Here is a 23,349-nt window from a genome sequence, read left to right as displayed (position 1 = left end):
CAACTCATCACTTCTTAGTGACCATGTAACTCAAAATCTTAAAATCACTGTAGACTTTCCACTTTTTTTCCATGCAGTGCACCCATACAATGCTGCAGAATGTTGATCTTTACATACCTACAACTTATGTTGTACTATAAATGATATCAAATAAGTGGAAATACAAATGGACACTTTCCACCCCCTCTTCCAGTACATTTTAACATTTAATGTTACCAGGGCTAAATCTAAAACAAACACATTTAAAAAAAATTTTTTTCCTGTTTTGTTTTCTGAATGCTGGCATTCATGTTACCAACTGTTTTTTAATTAATTGTAGTATCTTAAAAGGAAAATACAAGATGAAAATGTCAAATAGTTACTTGTTCAAATGATATGTGCACAGTTATAAAAATAAATGTTAAAATGTATATCTTTTGGATTGTTAAATTATAGTATTATATTCAGTTGAATCATATGCTTAGAGGACTCTTTTATGCAGTAATTTACTACTCTTCTGCAATAGAAATTTATTCTGATATTAGTGACTGAGAGATCATGGACAAAGTTATAGATCAGGTTCCCACTATCACTGAGTTCCTGTGTTACTCATACTACATAAAATGTTTTGTGCATGACCATTTGAAATACAGAAAGACAATGTCCTATTGCACATTTTCAGCCTCTGATTCAAGCTTTGAAAGCTACTGTTAAGTTGTTTGGTCTTGTGTACCTTAGTTTTACTTGACAGTATTATAATAAAGAACTTTAGGTATCAGAATTTGGTTGAGAATGGGCAAAGATAATTATGCACTTTAGACAAGAGTTGATTGTATTGAACACTGTTCAATACAATTTTTCAGGTAATGTAAACTACTTTTTTCTGTTTAATATGAAATTCAGTCCAGGAATTCTCCCTCTCTTACCCCCCCCACCCCAAAAATTATATCTGTCAAGTGCTGTAGAAAGAAAATACTAATTATTTATGTGTTATCTTTTTCTGTTTTGAAAGTGAGGATTTTATGAACTCTGGGTAAAACCAGTCTCCCTTTTTATAAAGGATAGTTTATTCAGTGTAGTTCTACATTGCAGCTGCTGATCATATTTCATAGAGCTGTTAAAGCACTTAAAACCTAAAATTAGGTACTGTCTGGTAGTAAATATTTCAAATCACTCCTGGAAGAAATAAATAGAAAAGTGTGCTTTCAAAATATGACATTTTTAAGTCTGTAATCTTACAAAAGCAATCATGCTTTGGTTTTATTAAAAATAATATGCTTACAACTTAAACTATACACACAATGTGTTTTTAATTTTCTTAATCTCTTCTGAACTATCACCATATAGAAATCTTAAACTAATTGTGTATGAGACCATAATTAGGTATTTTGATACAGCAGACAATGCTTGAACAAAATGTACCAAGAGGCATTCAAATGAATTTCTAACATACCTGTATCTCCACTTAATATTTCTTACTGGGCTTAGAAGTGAAATGTATATTCAGTTGTTTGTTGACATGAAAGTTTATGTAGGGCATTTAATAACAGAAAGTATAAAACTTACTTTTTTTATACAGACCTGTAATCAGCTGTTTTATATAACTGTATTCAATTCTTATATTTTGCTTTTGTTTTATAGTAGTTATTTTGTTTTCAGTTTGGAACATGGAGCCAAGCTCACCTTTCCATTCATAATAATATAGTTTGGATTATCAAAAAGAATGTAACCCAGACAGAAAAAGTGAATGATTTGCAGATAGTTGTCAAGTGTTTTTAAAGCTTTATAAAAGCCTAGCAATAAACCAGGGTTAGTAGCAGCACCACATGTACTAAAATGCCTTATGATGATGCCCTAGGTTTTATTGCATAGTTTAATGTTCCCTGTGATTTCTGGCCATCTCAGAGTACACGATTATTGTGACTGCAGAAACAATTTATTTCAATTAATAAATGTTTTAAAAATTGTGCAACAGAAAAGCAGCTCAGATACCATGTGAATTAAAGATGATGTTTAATATTTTGATGGTTGTTTTAAAAGTTTGTAAGTAAATGTGAAAAATGTGGTATTAAAAGCAGTTTCATGATAGGCAGTTTTCTTTTTTAGTTTTAGATATTGTATAAATGTGAGTCCAACTGTAACCTTTCCTGTCATTGAAAAGCGCTAATTGATCTTGTGGACCCTGACATAATAATATAGTTTGATATTTGAAACCATTCAGCTTTGGCATGGCCCTTTAATCACCCCTGAGATTTCAGACATGGTTCTGCTGAAGACATAAAACTATTCCCCTTTTTGAAATCAAATAAAAATGGTTTTTAAAACTAAACTTTGTATGTGTTTTCTTCCTTTTGAAGTCAGTGGGCGTTTTGCCTGCCTAAATCTGAACCTGACTGTTTAATTAGACTTTATAGTCTGCAGTTAAAAATACTGTTACTTGTATTTACATGTGTTTTATAATGGTGTCATTTTAGATATTAATATATAGAGATAGGTTGTTGGGTTTTTTTTTGTGCAAGAGATTTTTGGCCAAGTCCATACTTCTATCTGAATATCAAATTAAATCAGAAGTGCTTAAAGAAACCTGGGTCCATCTTACTTATAGCAATGTGAAAGCTCAAATGTGAGGAGCACATATCTGGTGAGTATAATCTTCATTTTATTTGGAAAGCAAGTTTATTTAATATTTGCATTTTGATCCATATTATAAATTCTTTTTGGCAATATTACTTGGGACACCCACAGGAGGGGACTCAGTCTAAAATAGCCATTAGACTCAAAACCTGAGAACTGTACTGGGCACATGTTCTACCTTTTGCTTAAATATTAAACATTTTATGTTTTTTCTTAATCCTGTATTAAAACAGACTGGACATTTCTGCACAATCTCGTCACTGAGCGTTCATGCTGACAGGTTTATATATACTACTTGTCACATTTTTTCAGCAAAATGGCCATGGCTAATGGCAGGCTCAAAATGCCAAGTATAAGCACTTCATTTTCAAACTTGTCATAGTGTTGTATGGCAAGAAATGATTCCCATAAGAGCTTTCAGAGCTGTGCTGAGCAAGGTCAGTGCATTTTTTCTGTTTAAATTCCTACTCCTTAGGAAAAGGGGGAAAATCTTTGTGATTCCATACTGGGCTGCTATTGCTAAAAGTACAGTAGAATGAGTAAGTTTATGGGAAAACGGTTAATTGGTGATTTGTGTGTTGCTTGAACATCACTTCTTGAGCAATTTATCTGTACAACAATGGAAGAGTTCTGTAGCTCTGTTTTGATTGCCTTATACTGTGGCCAGAGAATACACTTTTTTGTAATTTGTCTCCTCTGTTCATTATAAAGATCTTTCATAGACACTGTCAACCACAAAATACCTGCAGATAGGAGTAATTTCATACCTTGATAGATTTCAACTTTTTTACTTGAAGGTGAATATATATTTTAATTGTCAAATTAATGTAATATTCATAGCATTACATTCTGATGCTAACCTGAGAGGACCACTTACATTGACATTGTCAGCAATGTAAAGAATTACTGCTGCCTTTTTTTTAATTGGGTTGAAGCAGAGAATAAGTATTCTGCTACTGACACATCTATAATTAAACCACAAAAATCTGCATCGACATATCAGTAAGGGTCTGACTGAGACTACAAAAGAATAGAAATACAGAGTTAAACTTGAAACTTTGAACAGAATTCTGCTGGTTATATGCATATAACTCTATTGAAATCAATGCCTTTGCATGGATGTAACTGGAAACTTGATTTTAGTAGATCCTCAGCTGGTGTAAATCAGTATAGCTGTATTACATTCAGTGGAGCTATTCAGTTTTATATTAGTTGAGGATCAGACCCTCTATCTTTATCTTTAACTCAGTCTCCTATGCCTCAGATATTGTCGTACACATGTGTAAGGTTACATGCACAGTTTGGAGATTTCTGTTATATCTAGACAGAACAAAGCGAGTTAAAGATAAAGTTACAGTCAAATCTTTGAATTTTCTCCTTTTTGGGCTTTTCAGACTTATGAAGGAATATTTTGTTTTAATAATTTTTTATAACAGTATTTAAAAGAGCATAAAAGGGAGAACTGTGAGCCAATTACATCTCCGGAGCATTGGCTCCATTAAACGTAGTATATCAACTGACTGTTTTCATTTGTTTTAGGTCATTTTTGTGTTCATGAAAGTGAGCAGTCATAGAACAAAGCATAGGGTAGGTGGGTTATATGCAAATTTCCTTGCCAAGTTCAGTCAGTGCATCTCAGACCCAACCTGCTATTCCAGTTCTGGTCCTCTCAAATGCAGAGAATAATAATTGTACTAAAAACTATATTGGTTTTGTGACCTGGATAACTTTTTTCTAGGTAATTCATTTTCAGTTTTCGCCTACACCTACAGTAGGTCTCCATAGGTGAAATGTTAAGGTGGTAATCCATTCTACTGCCTATATTAATATTTATTCTACAATGGTGTGATATAAGGAACTGATAGTCTATCATGTTAATCTTGGTTAGTTAATATCTCTTTCACCTCTCAGCCAGATGATTATGTATTCAATTACCATACCAGGAGTTGGCCTAATAGCCACCTCTGCCACTTTAGAGCAATAATATTGGGTGTGACTGCAATGAAAATGGTAATGCCCTTCAGATAAGTTTCCAACTGCAGACTCTCCTACTCATTTCTTGTAGCTATTTAGATGGGTATTAACAGCTTGTTTTCATATCAAATATTTTATACTTAAGGTATGTACTATTCTCATTTCTCTGGGGGGTAGCTGGTACAGTAATCAAATTTTGGCTTAGGCCACAAGTGAGATTGAACTTGGAATGCTCTACATAATCCCTGATAGATACTTAAAACTACCCTGCAGTTTTGGGCTTATTTAGAAATCTATACTCAAGAAGTCACAATTAGAATAGAGCTCACAAAAAGTTGATCTTTGAGTACAGATTTATGCAAAAGCCACGTTACACAAATGAGAACCAGGCCCCAAATGTACCTGTGTGTGTGTGTGTGTGTGTGTGAGAGGGAGAGAAACCATTTGAAAATCTCAATTTAAATTTAAGTGAAGACTATTCTATCCTTTCTGCATCAAAGGTCAATGTGAAAAAAATGTTCAACATCCAACATTTACTGATATTTTTATTAAAAATTCTTAAATTAGTTGGCACCCTAACCATTTTGTTATTTTTATTCAGATTATTCTCCGAAGCTTCCAGATTAATTGGCTATTGTAATAGAAATGATAAATAATGATTTCCCTTGTTTTTCCTCAATTTCTCTAAGAAACAGCCTCTGTTTTCCAAGAGTGGTTTCAACAAGAATTACTTATCCTGAGATTGTTTTTGTACACAGATTTTTACATTTCTGATTGTTTAATGCTTCATAGAGAATGGAGCACTTTTATTCCCAGATCTACTATTTCAGGGATACTGTCAATTTGTACTCTAATACAATTTTTTAAGTTAAAAATAGTTTAGTACCCATAAACCTGAGTACCCCTTCCAATTTTTGTGGCTTTACAATCACATTTTCCTATATTTCAAAATATCTTCTTCGCTGCAGCTCTGTTAAAGACCCCCACAAACAACTGTGGAACCTGACTATTTAGGGGAAGAGTGAAACTGACTGTATGCAAAGTGTGGTCAAATGCTCTATGTAAAGAAACTAAAAAGGAAAGCAGAGATTTTTTTTTTCTTGAAACACTTAATTTCTAGTGATCTTTGGTGTTACTTGTAACAGTAGTTTAAAAAATGTACATGTTCATCAAAGTCAGAGGATATTACTGTTGAATACCCTATTAATATTGTAGTATACCGCTTAAAACAAATTGAATGTGTTCATAGTATAATAAGAAGACTTGAACATGAATATAAATGGTGTTTTTTTTTCTTAAGTTAGCCATATAAAAGTTTGCTTTTGTTAGAGTTCATATCTGTTTGGGTTCCATCACAGTTCCAATATGACATGCTAAGGGTTATTATCCTAGAAATAATTACATTATCATTGATATTATGCAATCTGATTTATACATCTGAAGTACTATTTGTTTTGTTTTTAAAAATTTGATTTAAAAACTTTGAACAAAATCATAGATGTGATTCTTTTTTTTTTTTTTTTTTTTAAAGTTGATTGTGTTTGTTTAAATATACAGGGTATCCAATGGTTATAATGGTTCTTTTCTCAGGGGCCTTCTTTAAAAAGAACAAAAAAATATTTACCTTATAGTTATTTGTTTTCAGTTATTTTCCACACAAAAAATAATCAAAATGCTTCAGAAAGTCACCAAAATATGTAATTTTTGAAAACAAAACAAAACCATTGACCCACAAGAACAAAAATAACATAAAATTAATATTTTAAATGGAGTTCTTAAAGTCTTGTCTTTTTGCTTCTCTGCATTACTCATTCCTGAAATTCAGCTCATGGTTTTTCTGCATCTAGATATAAAATAAATGTTGTAGAACATATTATTCATTTGTAAATTAGATTTTTTTTTTAAATTTTTCACGGGGAGACCAATGGGATTATAGATTAGATTTGGTTACAAGGAGTCTGGAAGAACTCTAGGAAGTAGCCTAGGACTGAGGAGACCCAGGTTCAATTCCTTACTCCACCCCAGACTTATCTGTGTGACCTTGGGGAAGTCACTTAGCCTTTCTGTTCCTCACCATTTGTAAAATGGGGATAACACTTCCCTATCACAGGAGCTTTGTAAGGATAAACACATTAAAAGATTGTGAATCCCTTTGATATCTACTGATTTAAAGTGCAATGTAAGAGCAAGATATTATAAGAGCTAGGCACTGTACAAACAAAGAACAAAAAATAATCTCTATCCCAGAGAGTTTACATATGAAAGCATCAAGGCATTGTTTCACCAATTGTAAACATCATGTATAGTTTCAATGCTTTGGTAAGATTTCTTAAGAGATTTTTCTACCTTGCCAGCATCTTTTTCACCTGTCTTCTGCTACCATAGTCATAGACAGCAAGCAACACAATATTCGATTGGCTTGCATCGTCCAACTTTACACCTCCCCTGTGCTTGTATTACATATGCAACTGATGTATGGACCTCACTTCTTCACACTCATTGATGACATTGTTACCAATACTGAGTTCATCTGTTTGCATTCCTATTATTGCTGCTCTACCAAGGGGCAGCAGATTTCAGAGCCTTGCAGGTCAGTTAAGTTCAGAATCAGTGATACAGAATATGGATTTTTTTTAGCTTAATTTGTTTAATTTCTCTCTCTCTCTCTCGATATATATCTATATCTACACACACACACACACACACACACAGTAGTGGAACAGAGTTAGTCACAGACAGAACACAAGCAATCACCTCTTTCAGAAAACTCAGCCCAAACACCAATGCTCAGATCCTACTATGCATCGGAGCAACGGACTCTAATTAGAGAGATGAAGGCAGAGAGCAAACTCTCTTATTTTCAACAGCTTCCAAACAAACTGGAAGTACAAAATTAACAACACAAGCATACAGTAAGGCTGAATACTGCTTGCACATTAAGAAAGAACTTGTAAGACTATGTGTAACAATACCATGTAGTTACGCACTTTAACACTGCGCTAATAATTAATTAAATTTTAATTTCTGGAGTTTGTGATGCAGAAAAACTTGGTGGCATGAACTAGATATTTACTTTTATTACCATATTTCATTTTCTAGTATCAATTCACATGTCTGAAAAGGAAAGATGGAAAAATTAAGAGGCAAGAAAAGATTCATGGGACTATTTTTGTAGGGAGAAGGCAGGGAGCATAGAATACCATACTTAAATTACGGTTGTAACAGGCTTCTCTGTGTACTTTTACATTCCTGACAGTTTTGCTGTAGGAAGTACCTTTATTTCAAGGTGTAGGGACAACACGATTACTCGTCTGTTGGCTAGCTGCTGGACTCCTCCCATGAGAACAACTACCAGGAAGCAATAGTAGGGCAATTCCAGACCTCCATTTACCACAGAGCCTTGAGGACACCATTTTTCTTTAAAATGCACCAGAATAATTGTAAATCTTTCCTAACTGGCTTTTTTCATAATAATTTTTATTTTTACAGTTCGAAATGCCTAATTCTCCCTCTCAGGAGGGTCATTCCTCAGGTGTGTTAGCTAAACTTGCTACCCCATTTCAGCATTTGTAAATGTTCATATACACATACATACCAAATATTAGTTGTATAGGAACAGGATGGCCAAGCAGAGCCCAGGGAAGTGTTCCTCCTGCACTACCTCCCTTCAGCCACTTATCAAGGAGGATATATGCTCGTGTACCCAATATAAGTTATCTGTTACTGCCTTTTTGAAGGCGTTTATTGATGCAGGAAGAGACTGGGTTTCTCTGTCATTGTGTAGGTCCCACAAAGTCTCCTACACTCCCTCCACATATATACTAACAAAATGGTATGCTTCACTCTGAGGTAGTAGGAGCCAGGGATGCACTCATTGGCGGGAGAGATTTTTTGGTGAATTCCTAGAGTGGTTGCACAAGCTCAAAATAAAGAGGGAAAAACTCCTTTTGATAAGTAATCCCGCTTGGACTGAAGGTATCCTAGATGCAGGCAGCCTTTCAAGGCTCTGCAGCACATAGTGGAGAAAACATCTTTTGTTTTATTTTTAAGAGTCACTGGACAGATTCAGGGGTTAGCAGGGCTTACTCAGATGAAATAAGCTCTCTACTAAGTCCTTGGCATGATACCTTTTCCATTCAGTTGCAGGTCAAAGTCTAGATAGAGGGAAGAATCTCAACTTTTTGCAAGTCATTCGTAGACAGAGAAGTGAGTGTTGGAATTTGTTCAAAGAGCTTCACAGAGCTTTCAAATTCTTCCAAGAGAAGATTCCCATCTCCACAAAATTCAGAATGTCTAAAATCAGAAAGATCTGAAGGATGCAATATCTCATCCTCTAGGAATAGGAGCAACAAAACAAGACCTGTAAGAGGAAGAAAGGAAAGGAGAGTATTCTATATTAATCACAGTTCCCAGCACTTGGAAAAAATTTAGCAGACTCACTTCCATCAGCTTGAATTCAGGTGGTGAAGCCTGCTTACCCTAACTAATCCTAGGGTTCTCCTACAAACCTGTTTTCTGCCCCCTGCAGGAATCCTTATCCTTCAAAGGAACATTGAAAATACTACATGAGGTAAATCTCACTGCATTTCCCGTGTACTTTCTCTCCATGTATTGGTTTTCCTCAAGAGAGCAGCATGTGCCTACGTTATCAGACTGTCATGACAGCAATTTTTTTTCTTTATCAATTATTTATTATATTTAAAACATTTAAAGTTCTTTAGTGATTTATTCTCCTTTGCAATTAGAAATAGTATCTCATTTTGTTGTAGGGTTGTTTTTAGTAGGGTCAGCATTTCTTTCTACAAAATACAGCATGCACACTACTCAAAGGGAAAATATAAAAGTTAAGCCTATAAAATTAAAAAATATTTAACTGCAAGCTATCCAAAACCAGCTATTCTAAGGCTACATTATGAGATGCTAAGAGTCTTTATAAGAACACACTGTAGAAAAATTAACATGCTTTCTACTCTTGCTAAAAACAGGAAAAACAGACAGCAGGACACTTTGGGTGGGATTTTCAGAAGGGCTCATCTTTGGCCTAATGTTGCTCCATGGCTTCTATAGGAACAAGGTTAGGCAGTCACTGAGCACATTTGAAAATCCCATCTTTTATGCATACATTTGAAGAATCTCCATGTTGTGGGTAGAAGAAGTGCCAGAACCCCTAACAGTGTGCAAAACTTAAGTACCCAAAGTGAAATCCTGGTCACTTGAAATCAAATAGTTTTGCCATAGACTTCAGTGGCATAGGATATCACTCTGAGATTTGAGAGAGGTTGGAATATTTCTGGAGAGAGAGAGAAGACATAGGGGAGTAGGATGAGCAGTGCAGCACTAGGCATGCTCTGAGAAGCCAAACCAGAAGAGAGCTGGAATTGAACTTTTTTTTTTCTTATTGTTAATTTAATTATTAGTCAAATTAAAACCCAGGAACGGGGCAATTTTTTTACCTCCACACAGTGTGTGGACATGGTTTAAAGTGCAGGTTGGGAAAACAACTGATCATATGTACAAGCATTCCCAGGAGCACCAAGATATGAAGAGTTTAAATAAAAAGCTTCTATAGTCCTTGACTTCTAAGACATTTTAACCGGCTTTAATTATTGCACATGCTGGTCATGATCATGCAATCATTACTGGAGACATCAGTGAGAGTTTTGGCTATAGCTTTAAAGTAGTGTTTTGTTTGTCAAACTAATCTGTTTTTACTTCCAGAATTTAGAGATGATAGCTATTAGGTTTTTGTTTCCACAAAATCCTTTTCTCTCATGAAGTATGCCTTAAAATTGTATGGAATAAATATGACCTGTTGTATTGTGTCTTGCTAGTCGAGTTTAAAATGGGGAGTGAACAAAATAATAAGATTTATTATTGGTTGGATTTAAAATAAGGCGGGAATGGTTGAAAATAAGTTTTTTTTTCTGTTGGGCAAGAACACACTTTTTTTTTTCCTTTTATGATTGTCTTATGTAAGAAGAATTTTAGTCAATAGTAGGCAGAAAAAGATTCTATTATCACTTTTTTAATCTACTACACTCAATACCAAAACTATTGTTTACATTACTTTATATTTGTCCCAAACACACCGCTTTTATTCCACCTAAGACAGTTCTCCCTCAAAATTACTCATCCTATTCTTCCTCTGAACATGATGCCATTGGAAACTCTGAGAAAGCAGCATAGTGCTCTTCTGCCCCTTCAAAAGATTCTTTTACAGTTAAATTGTTATGATGGAACAGCGTTTTTTAATTTTATTGAATAGTATTCATTGCACTGGAATACACAGCTTCAGTGTCCAATGAAATCAAAAGCTTTGAGTTGCTTCATGCACTTTATTTTCATGAATATTTTCTTTTAACACCAGGGTAAGTTAACATTACAATAAGTCACATATATATCATATATAGTATACAGACAACTTGGTTAAAAAACGCATTTCCAAGTTAGGACATGCCAAGGTGTGATTGCCTGTGCATCTTTAATTCCACCTCCTGTGCATTCATTCTGTGCACTGAAGAAGGCAGGAGTCTTACGAAAAAAATAGTATGTGATCATGTAATTAGAGTATATCGTCATGTCTACCCACAAGGGTATTCTGCACTGAATAGGGAATTATTCATTCCTCGTTATCTTCCCTAGGGCTCTCATTAATATACTATCTCAGTGCCTCACAAATATTTAATGAAATTATCTCCTTATCACCCTTGTGAGATAAAAGTGGATGCCGAGGTATTCTCCTTAATTTACAGATGGGGGAGTTGAGACGAGCCTGAGGCTGCACATTGGAAGAGTGGCAGAGCCAGGATTAGAATTAGTGCCCTTCTTACTTCTGATGCTGTTAATTTCTGCAGACCAAAGTACCTTAATTCTAGCTCCCATTGACATCGGTTGCAGTTGAGTACTGTGAACTTCTGTATCTCTGTATGAAGTATCTCATGTTGGGCATCAGAAAATGAGGAATGCACAGTTCTAGCCACCTGTCAAACTTTTGTATTAAGTGGCTTCCTCAGCATCAAATAGAAAGTCTGTGGAAGAGATAAATCTATTTGTGGCTATCACCTGCCTTAATCATAAGACCATCCTTTCTCTTTATTTATTTCCCTGTCTTATTCTCTACTCACATTCCAATTTCTAGAGCAAATGAGGCAGTGATCCTACAAACAGACTAACTCACTACATAACCCTTATTAATTCCCAGAGCATCTATCTCAGGGGTCGGCAACCTTTCAGAAGTGCTGTGCTGAGTCTTTCTTTATTCACTCTAATTTAAGGTTTCGCGTGCCAGTAATACATTTTAACGTTTTTAGAAGGTCTCTTTCTATAAGTCTATAATATATAAATAAACTATTGTTGTATGTAAAGTAAATAAGGTTTTTAAAATGTTTAAGAAGCTTCATTTAAAATTAAATTAAAATGCAGAGCCCCCAGGACCGGTGGCCAGGACCCGGGCAGTGTGAGTGCCACTGAAAATCAGCTCGCGTGCTGCCTTCGGCACATGTGCCATAGGTTGCCTACCCCTGAATTCTATCCTGTGCACTGAATGAGTCAGGGATCCCTTGGAAAAAATAGTATATGACCGTATAACTAATCACTACCATAATACATCTGCATAATGGGGATTAAGGTTGCATGGGCAAGTTATTATGGTAGGCCCCACAGAGTTCCCTATGCTTTTATTTTGAAAAGGTAATTTTTATTGAAGCAAGGGGAAGGCACATTCTCCTCCTAAATGATCTGTGTTAGAGGGAAATAAAGGAAAGATGACAGCTGTGTTATGGAGCTCCATTTACCTAAGTTATTCTGGAGGCAGTTTGAGACCCTGTAGCAGTCTAGAAATGGAAAGGTGCAAATAGCTGAAAGCTACCCTAGTTCTCCAGTCCCCATGGCTGAAAGTTTTGTGTTGCACGTCCAAGAAGTGCAGCACAAAATCTCATCCTACAGGTTTTGGATCAACTGGAACACTCCCCATCAATCTGATTATTTCCTCATAATCCTAACTTTCTGCTGAATAGAATATTGCAAACAGTCACTGCTATTGGACAGACCACAATCTTGCTATCTTCTAAGCCAAAATCATTTTTAGAGCATCATATGCGTTACTTACAAGCAGCTAAAGGGACTTATAAAAATTGTTTTTCATTGCTCTTAACTTATGTGTGTATCACTAGGAAGAAACACATGTTTCTGCTCTAGATCCAGTTCTGGAAGTTGCAGCTTTAAAGCTGATGAAGTGTTTTATGCACCAAGATTAAAAAAAAAATATGCATTTGTTGATCAGGAAGTCAGGAATCCTCCTAATTAAGACACTTCTTGAAAAGATAAAATTTTTATCTTGAAGCATAAAACACTTCATCAGCTTTAAAGCCACATCTGTGAGGACTGGATCAAGAACAGAAACAGATGTTTTCCCTCTTACTGGCTTGTCTGTGCGTTTAAAACCATTAACAGTTTTTTAAAAACAGTTGAAGACAGTTAAAAACGCTTGCAATATAATAGGGATAACAGTACTATCCTTCTCTTTTTAAATCTGGTTCTCTTGATAGGATAAACTACATGATTGAATTGGTAACTGGATTATTGGCTCATAAAACAGCATGAGGTTGCTATTATCCCTTAATTTTATATCTTTATTGGGGAGTAATGCAGGTCTTATTTGAATCACTGAGTTATCAAATAGCTTCCCCCCCCTTACAAATTTGTAGAACTAACACTAAAGAATATGGTCTCAATGTAATTGTTTTAGTCATTATTATAAAATTGTGTAAATAATAATGTGTTTGTGGTTACTTACAACGATAGTTTTAACTTGGTTCAAAATGTAACCTCATTTGAGCTCTCAAAATATTAAAAGTACAGTACAAGATATTTACCTAAGTATTAATTCAGGAATTATTTAATCATAACAGTTTACTTGAATTTTGAGACAACGTAAAGATAAGCAACATAGCTCTTCTTATAGTATCATCATACATTTGTGCAAAGTTAGAATAGGTCTAACTGAGCCAACAAAAACATTTTAATTAAAAATATCAGGCATATTCAGATTAATACAACTTATTATACAAGTGACCTCTCTAATTATACATTCCTGTGGTGGTATTTCACTTATAAATCATTCAATAAAAATCAATTAACTAATCAAATTCTTTCCAAGTTCTATGTGGCATGGGCACATATTTATTCATTTATTTGCCAGTGGTATCAGTGCAAATAGAATTCATTTATGTGTATATTTTTGGAAGTGTATACACAAACTCTCTGGGTGAAATCTTAACTGCACTTAAGTTAATGGCAATAAGGGCAGGATGTGTACATGCAAATTATTTAAAATATCAATAAGCTCTGTTTCTTTAAGAAAAGGTGTGACAGCTGTCTCGGGTTTGGATCCACCTCTTCAAGATGTGAATATGAGACCACTAGTGCTAGGTATTATGGAAGCACCATTCATGGTTCCATAGTTAAGGTTGAGTTGAGTTTTGCACTTAAAGCAGGGATTCAATCACTTTGTTTATGTATGAAGCATTAGTCTTTTGAGTACAGAATTAATTTTCTAAATGTTTACAAGTAATTGATTAATTAGTGTTTGTGGGATGCAGGACAGGGGATAGATTTGGGAGGTAGGAAGGGAGGGAAATGTAGAGAGGTGCAAGAGGCAGGTGGAATTTGAGATTTGTGTGCACAGGAGAATGTGGAGGGCAGGAGGGAGTGGGATACAACCCCAGCTGCTTTTGTAGTGCTCTGATAGTGTAAATGCAGCTTAGCTGACAAGTATTATTGAGCTGCTTTGTGCTGCTCCAGAAGTAGCTGGAGCATACTGGTGAATATTGTCATAGAAGTTAAAATTTAAAATTGCTAATTCATATCTTCAAATCCTTAGAAATATCACCTGGTAACTTTTTCTTTAGATTTCTTGTTTACTCTTCATGTATAAAATTTTTGATTAAACACAACCGAAAGAAAGAAAGAAACAAACAAACAAAGGGCAAAAAGTGCATTCAAACAAACAACGAAGTATGTGTTTCCCTACTTTAACATGTTTGGATTTCTTTGCAGGTTAACCTGACTCCAAGTTTCCTACCTTTTATTATGCTTGGCTTTGGGATAATTCAACATCCCCATAATGTATTTTACCCTAAATTACTGCTGTGTCCTCTCAACCTTAACTTCATGTTAACATCATTTTTGTCTGGTAAAATGGCCATGGCTCTGTAGTTAGGGTTGCAGTAGTCATTACACCACTGATCTCTTAAGTCACAAAATGTGTATACTTCAAATTGCATCATTTGATGCAGTGCTATGGGTTACTCATCCTATTGGAGAAGGTATAGAGACAGAAGATAATTAGGGTAATGCCCATCATTTAACACACTGTAGGGAGCTGCCTGCTTTAAATCACTTTGTGTATTTTGTTTAATCCTAAAGGAGTTTAATGGACATTAGAAAGAAGATAACATTCTGATAATTACATAATCTTTTTCCGCTAGATGTGTAATGACTATCATTAATAGTTATCTTTAAATGAGTATTAAGTGTTTTTGTTCTGTGTTCGATAACTACCTTACTAATATTTACATCCCAAAGTTATCTTTTGCTGTCTATTTAAACAGCTGCTTTCATTAAACATTTTTAGCTTTTCTACTGCTTTGTTTTCAGAACTGTTTTTTTTTTTTTTCTGGCAGGAGCTGAAGAATTATTACTTAAGTGTGTGTTTCTGTTTGTGTTTTTCAAATAGTTTCTGCTTTCCAAAATGACACTGGGCATGTTGAAACAAGAGAGTAAAATCCTGGCCCCATTGGAGTCAGTGGGAGCTTTGCCATTGACTTCAGTGGGGCCAGGATTTCACCCAGAATGTTTAATACTGAACGTGCTTTAGAAGTAAGAATTAGATCACGACACTTTTTTTTTTTTTTTAATTTAGAAACCCCAATTGTAATTTAAAGGGAAGATACTTCTATTGTTGGTGGAAAGAAAAAGAAAAGTTACCTCCATGGAAGATTCTCAGGATTTAAATGAACAATCAGTAAGTACAAATTCAGTGAAGTTTTATCAAAGAAATTGCCATAGTGTTCTGTATGCCATGTTCAAAAGGATGCCTTCAGAAATTTCTCTTTGAGAATGGATGTGAGAAATTGTATCAATACTAGTTTCTTTGAACAAAAAGACCCTGGAGACCTTCTGGGAATCTAGGTTCAAATAACTTTTTAGGTCAGAGGTGAAGTGAGTATTCTGGTCTCACCTTTGTCTATTCTTGCACATTACAAAATCACCACACAGTTCAGCAGGATTTGGCAGAACTGAAATAGTAAGCGTTGATGGACATAATTGAGGTACACTGGAAGAGCAGTATGTGGAGACTTTGCATAGCATTTGCCTGCATTGTGTCTGGCTCAAATCATTCTGTCAAAATATACTTTCATATTGTCTGTATTGTGAATTCACACACACACAGAGCTATTTCAGTGAGGTTAAGATCTGATAAATGTTAATATTTATAGAAAATTAAGGCTAATATACCTTGTCTTACTAGTTATGATGGAGGAAGATCTTACATACAGTGGGCCAAATTCTATAGATATATTGGTACATTCCTATGGAAACCAGTGTATTGCACTGGTATAAATGAGAGCAAAATATATGCTACTATACATAGGCCAACAATGACCGTTCATGAAAGAACTGGTAGCTATAACTCTGCAACTCATTGCTTTTACTTTGCTAGATCTTTTAGAACATAAGCATATTATAAGCATAACAAAATTTTTGTGGGAGAATTTTCAAACACGAAACATTTCATTTAGCAACAAATGGAGCAATGTGTACAAGATTCCTTACCATAAAGATAAGAACATTTATTCCTTAGGCTGCATATTAATCTCCCTCCCTACCAAAGACCATTCACTTTATTGCTGAATAATTACCCTGCATATGTAATACCTATTCTAAATTAAATAACTTAGGGCTCTATCATGACTCAAAAACCTTCACATGAACCATACAGAGGGAGGGCTCCCTCTTCCCTGCAGAGGGTGTTCCATAGTCTGGAGTCCTATTTAAGCAGGTGGGAGTGGGATAGAGCTATTGGTCAGTTGGGAGAAGTGGGCAAGTGAAGGGGGGAAAGTTGTGCATCATCTTTCCTTGGTCCTGCAGTGATCATCCCAAAAGATAATATAGTGGATTCCCTCCATAGTGCTGGAGAGAGCTGGTGCCAGGATAGTGCATGGTAGTGTAGCTACAATGGAGCTTAACTGAGAGGTGCAGGGTAGCTGGACAGTTGCAGAGGTGCAGAGTCACTGTATGGAAGGCTTTGTCTCATTCTGATCTTCCTGGGACTCCAAGCATCTGAGGGGACTGGTTCCATGTCCTGCGTTGCAGAGCGTGCAGAGAATCCCTCCTCATCCTCCTTTGACAGAAAGATTGGGAAAAAACCTTGGAGATTTCTTGTCCTTTTTCTCTAAGGGGTAATTGGGTGTCACAATATTTTTTATGTCTGATACATTCAGATATACTGTCTGCATAATGGACTAGTTGTAACATTTTATTGTAACAAAGACTTTTGTAGGTAATAGGAGTGCAGAGAAGAACTTGAGAACAGTACCTTCAGTTTTTCATTCTTAAAATTTCAGTCAGAACAAAAGGGTTTCTTCATTTTTGGATAGTGCGGGGGAAAAATAATTCACTCCTCAACTGACAACCTTAAGTATGAGATTTTATACTGAAACATGTTTTCATGGATGATTTAAATATCCTTTAAAATAATTGTTGAATCATAGTGGTGGCACTGCTTAGATAAATACAGCTTTACCAACACAGGGGTTCTCCAACTTCATTGCGCTGCAACCCACTTCTGACAACAAAAATTACTATAAGAGCCCAGGAGGGGGGACTGAAGCCTGAGCCTGGCCGAGTCCTGCCTCCCTGGGCCGGGGTCAAAGCCAAACCCCAAAGGCTTCAGCCCTGGGGAGTGGGGCTGTAACCTGAGCCCTTCTGCCCAGGGCTGAAGCCGAAGCCTGAGCCCTGCCACTCAGGGCCGAAGCGCTTGGGGTTTGGCCCTGGGCAGTGGGATTCAGTCTTCAGCCCCAGGCCTCAGCAAGTCTTAACACCAGCCCTGGCAACCCCATTAAAATGGGTTGTGTCCCACTTTGGGGTCCTGGCCAACAGTTTGAGAACCACTGATCTAACATTCCCAACCAGAACTCTGGAGCATGTAAGAATTAAATGGCTTCCTTATTAAATAAAGTTATATAAAGGTGATAAATGACTTTAAGTAAAGATTCTGCCTTTTCATACCTGAGGTAATTCCTCTGTGCAATTACCTAATAGAAATATTAACAGAAAATAGATCCATAAATTTAAACTTAGTACAAAAAGATGTATATGGTTGGTCATGATGGTTAAACTGTTTTTGCAGCATTGGATGTTTGATAAGTGCATATTTAACAGCCTTTTTAATATTAAGGGTAGTCTAATTTCCATAATATCCTTCATAGTTAAAATGTAGCTTTCAACTATTATATGAAAAACATCTAACAAATTACAAGGTGAGGTGAAAATTGAGCTGTGATAATTATTGTATATGGAGGCAGCACTTGCTGTCATTGAGTGTTATTAATGGTATAATGCATAATGGCACAGAGGATCATAAATTCAAGGCAGGATTTATGCTTTTTAGACCTGCTGACATTATATGTGGTGTTGTTAGTATTACACACCAATAGGCCCCAGCAGATTTCTGGGTGCCATCATGCTAAGGCAGTAGTAAGAAATAGTCCCTGCCCTGAAGAGCTTACAATCTAAATCAGGGGTTCTCAAACTGGGGTCCTGACCCCTCAGGGGGTCACAAGGTTCTTATGTGGGGGTTGCAAGCGGTCAGCCTCCACCCCCAAACCCTGCTTCATCTCCAGCCTTTATAATAGTGTTAAATGTGTTTTGAATTTATAAGAGGGGTCGCACTCAGAAGCTTGCAATGTGAAAGGGATCACCAATATGAAAGTTTGAGAATCACTGGATAGAACAGTCAGACAGACAGGGTGGTAGAAAGGAAATACCGTTTCCTCTGGTGACTAACAAAGTAGTGTCCCATTATTTCCCTATGCTGCCAATGCAATTGTTATGTGCTGGACAGTAGTCCATTTTAGTCCAGAACAGCACTATATTTTTAGTCCAGGACAGCACTTTTGTAACTGTTTTATTGACTGATGATGATGATGATGGATTGCTTTACTTTTAGAAGTTTCCAGAACTGACAGGTTGGTTGTTTAGAATGACAGGAGGGCAAGACAAATAAATTTTAAACCTGTGAAGCATTGCGTCTAAATTAACTCTATTTTTATTAAGTAACAGGGGGTAGCCGTGTTAGTCTGAATCTGTAAAAAGCAACAGAGGTTCCTGTGGCACCTTTAAGACTTACAGAAGTATTGGAGCATAAGCTTTCGGCATAAGCTTATGCTCCAATACTTCTGTTAGTCTTAAATGTGCCACAGGAACCTCTGTTCCTATTTTTATTATACAACAGTCTCAGCAGGAATTCAAAGTGATCACCTTTAGTCCTAAATTGCTTAGTAGTGTATTTTTGAAATGGTTGTCCCATCTTCCTGATCCAAACTTTGGAGACTGAAAAAGCAAGGTAAAGGGGAAAAACAAAGCTATATGAAATAATTCTTCCAGGTGGTGTCAGCTGCAACAAGGGCCATGTACAATATCTAGGGGTTTCTCTAAACATTACAAAACAGAACTGGCTCGAGTCCCCATCCAGTAACCTGGGGAAAACTGAACACCACGCCTAGGCATCTTGAAGGGTCTGTCTACAAAGAAAGACATACTGCTGGTCATTCAGCAAAGAAAAACCTGCGGCTGGCCCATGCCAGCCAACTCAGGCTCACAGCGCTCGGGCTGTGGGGCTGTTTCATTGCTGTATAGACTTTCAGGCTAGAGCCCGAGCTCTGGAACCATCCCACCTTGCAGGGTCTGGAGTCTGGGCTGCAACCAATACCTGAACATCTACACCTCAATTAAACAGCCCCTTAGCCTAAGTCAGCTAGCACAGGCCAGCTGCAGGTTTTTAACCGCAGTGTAAACATACCCTAGGATTTCAGTCCAGCAGGTAGAAACTCCTGTCCTCACCCTCTCTAATTTCTACTAGGCTTTGGCATCCCCATCCCCTCAATTAGGGCATGCTAAGTATAGTTCTGCTGCCCTTTACTCATGCAATGAGGATAAAAACATTTCATTATCCCTGCATTCAATAGTAAAGTGAATTGTTACGTAAAACAGCCAAAATTGATCACTTTGCCATAGCAAGCCTGTCTGCTGGTCACTGAGGCATAGTAGTTGTGTCTGTGCAAATATGGTCTGCTGCTGAGGTCCTTTCCCCCAGCTCATCACTTATGCATGACTAAAGAACCCATGTGCCACTTATGTATTTATGGACTGAAAAAAATGATAGAACCACCAGGTTTTCTAAAGTAATTACCATAAAATAGAAAAGAATCACTCTAAAATGAACAATGCTAAGATTTCCAGGCCTGTCATAAGTATCAGCAACTTTTGATATCAGTGACCACCATGTGCTGTTGACTCTTTAGAGAGACAATGTGGGTGAGGTAATATCTGTTATTGGACCAACTTCTGTTGGTGAAGGAGACAAGTGTTTTGATCTACACAGAGCTCTCCAGCTTCTTTGGGGAGTAGATTGTGTGTGTGTAGCGGTCCCATCCCAAGGTTTCAGGAAGTCACTGAAGATTGTGTGGTGTTTTGGGGTGCATTGTCTGCCATAGGCTGATTATACTCATTTTTGATTTTTTCATCAAACCCCAAATTCTGTAATTTCAATAATGTCTGACTGTGTATCTGAATGAGAATGAACTGGTCATAATTCAACCCAAGTAAGGCAGGTGAGATGGTGGTTGGAGGGGAAACTGAGCAATGGGTATGTGATGCTGATTGGTTGTGATGAGTTGTTTCGGTTAAACCTCATCTAAACTGTTGTTGAAGAATTGCCACTTTGAGGTCTGCTATTGAGTGACCAGAGAGACTGAAGTGTTCTCCTACTGGTTTTTGAATGTTATGATTCCNAGTTTGCAAATTAATTCCAGTTCTGCAGCTTCACATTGTAGTCTGTTTTTGAAGGTTTTTTAATTGAAGAATTGCCACTTTGAGGTCTGCTATTGAGTGACCAGAGAGACTGAAGTGTTCTCCTACTGGTTTTTGAATGTTATGATTCCCACATATCTGACATCAGGAATCATAACATTCAAAAACCAGTAGGAGAACACTTCAGTCTCTCTGGTCACTCAATAGCAGACCTCAAAGTGGCAATTCTTCAATTAAAAAACCTTCAAAAACAGACTACAATGTGAAGCTGCAGAACTGGAATTAATTTGCAAACTAAATACCGTCAGATTAGGCCTGAATAAAGATTGGGAGTAGTTAGGTTTTGTAATGACCCAAACTTAATTTCCCCAATACTAATTTCTCCCTACTGTTACTCACACCTTATTGTCAACTGTCTGTAATGGGCCACTCTCTTACCACTTCAAAAGTTTTTTTTTCCCTTCCCTTGTAATCCTGCTGTTAATTGATTTATTTCGTTAGACTGACCAAACACTTGGTAAAGCACCCCCATCCTTTCATGTATTTATACCTGCTCCTGTATTTTTAACTTCGTACATCTGAAGAAGTGGGTTCTAGCCCACGAAAGCTTATGTCCAAATAAATGTGTTAGTCTCTAAGGTGCCACAAGGACTCCTCGTGGTTTTTTTTTTTTTTTTTTTTTTTACTATCTGGCAAACCCATTATTGTATATATTCACTCTGTTACCAAGCATGAATATCTGAGATAGTTCATGTTATCTCTATCTTTATAAAGAATAACTGTGTAAAGCAGGAAAATGGAAGTTACTTACTGTGCCTGGTTTTGTGCACCTTAGCACTATAGTGATGTAAACATTCTCAGGCATACCCAAGGAAAAGCAAGTCTTATTTTTAGTTATTGATCTAGTAGCATAGGTGTTCATGGTGTTTTACAAGCAGATTAAAAGGCCAGGGGCCAAATTCTTTGTTGATTTTATATCTCATACAGTATCCCATTGGAACTCAGTGGTGATGAAAGGGGTTTAACAAAGGACAGAATTTGGCCCAGGATCCATGTCCCCCTGAAGTTTATAGTCTATTAACCCTGTCCTGCAGAGATCCCCACTGACTTCAATACTGAGGCCTCTGTTCTAAATTTAGATCAATCAAATTATGACAAGACTGTGGTGGCTAGTAGAGGGGGGGATGAAAAACTCTAAAGGCATAATTCATGAGTGCTCTGTGCCTTATGTATTCATTTACGCTAGTGCAATGTGACTGTAAAATGCTGCATTCTGATTTGGTACTCTCTTACATCCCCTTCGCTCATTGTAAATAACCGAGCCATCAGTTTCCACCTTTTAGAAAAAGCTGCTAAATTGATCAGCATATGGAAGATCTCAGCTGCTATAGGATAATAGGCAGAAGAGCTCAAAAGGACACAGGTTAAATTAAAGTAACTTGTACTTAATTTTGTTAATAACAATACCTTATAAACTTAAAACTACAATCTGTTTTGAAAGGAATGTTTTTCAATAATTTTGCAACTCTTTTGGGTTAATTGTTGCAAATGACTCAGTTTGTGTATACATCCTGGTATTTGGAAACTCCTCATACCAGTGGGATGATAGCATGGTCTCAAACTGCTCCTGAAATCTATGTACACTTTCATTCAGTCTCAGAAGGAATAGAATTTGATTGAGATGAACAGCTGTTGTTTGCTGACATGTCTGTGTGACAGCTTGCAATATATACTCTTTATTGTGTCATGCCACAATGTATTTATTTTTCCTATTATTATTTATGCTTTAAACTATGTACCTATGGTACATTTAAAATCTTTATGCACTGCCTGAGAAGTTGCCTTCTCCTCCTACCTTGGTGCCATGGTGAGGGGGCTGGTGCTGTAGCCAAGACCGTCTATTTGTACTATCTTGGAGCACAGTATGGAGAGACCTTGTACTGCTTGTTGCCTGGTGGGAGAAAATGCTCCTTTTACCTTATGCTCCAATCCCATGTGGCACAGTGTCTAGCAATATATAAACTCATACATACATATAGACTCTCAGGCTACCAGGACGTGGGCTGTCTAGCTTAGTGGTCAGTGTGGGGGTCAGGCTTAGTGATTTAGAGTGGATGTCAGGAACTGGGCATCAGAAACCAGGAGCTGGGGTCAGAGGTGGTGGCCATAGTCAGAACCCACAGCCAAGGATCAAGCCAGGGGTCAGGACCTGGGTTCCAGAGCCAAGGGTCAATCCGGAGGCAGTAGTCAGAAGCCAGAGCCAAGGGTCAAGTTGGAATTACTTTGAGCAATAGGATTAACAGGCAAGATGGGGGTCTCAAGCAGGGACAGGGCAGAGACAAGGCTGGGTGCAAGGCAGGGGCAGCAGGAACCGGGCAACAAAGGAGTAGTGACAGTGGTGGGCATGAGCATTGAGTAGCCAGTGAGCTGCTGCTGCCTTAGGAGCCAGTTTTCTGGTTCTACCAGCCAATCAGGGAGTCTGCCTGGGGACTAGCTCTGATTCCTGCCAGAATCTTGGGGCCTGGGTTTTTGGGTTGTGTGGTGGAAGGCATGCAGGGATGGATGTGGTGTTCTTTGAGTGCTTACACATATCCATTCCAGTGTAGGTGTGTGTGCGCCCCGAGCACAGTCGCCATAAATGTTTCCCTCAGTGGTACCTGTCAGGTCAGC

At 37.0% G+C, this 23,349-nt stretch overlaps 1 protein-coding gene across 8 annotated transcripts in view; it reads left to right on the top strand.

Annotated features, from left to right (window-relative positions):
- Positions 1-23,349, top strand: part of EYA4 (EYA transcriptional coactivator and phosphatase 4) — a 218,351-nt gene that overhangs the window by 2,840 nt on the left and 192,162 nt on the right. For 7 of the 8 annotated variants that reach the window (XM_034765624.1, XM_034765622.1, XM_034765623.1 and 4 more), the window contains exon 2: positions 15,509-15,610. In XM_034765624.1, the coding sequence (XP_034621515.1) occupies positions 15,578-15,610 (33 nt within the window). In that variant the 5' untranslated portion in view covers positions 15,509-15,577. Of the gene's footprint in view, positions 1-11,373; positions 11,484-15,508; positions 15,611-23,349 lie in introns of those variants that run through there. The other variant, XM_034765619.1, reaches the window with a different exon arrangement.

This window comes from Trachemys scripta, chromosome 3 (genome assembly GCF_013100865.1).
Source record: "Trachemys scripta elegans isolate TJP31775 chromosome 3, CAS_Tse_1.0, whole genome shotgun sequence".
NCBI lineage: Eukaryota > Metazoa > Chordata > Testudines > Emydidae > Trachemys > Trachemys scripta.
This window is presented reverse-complemented; position numbering and strand designations above follow the sequence as displayed.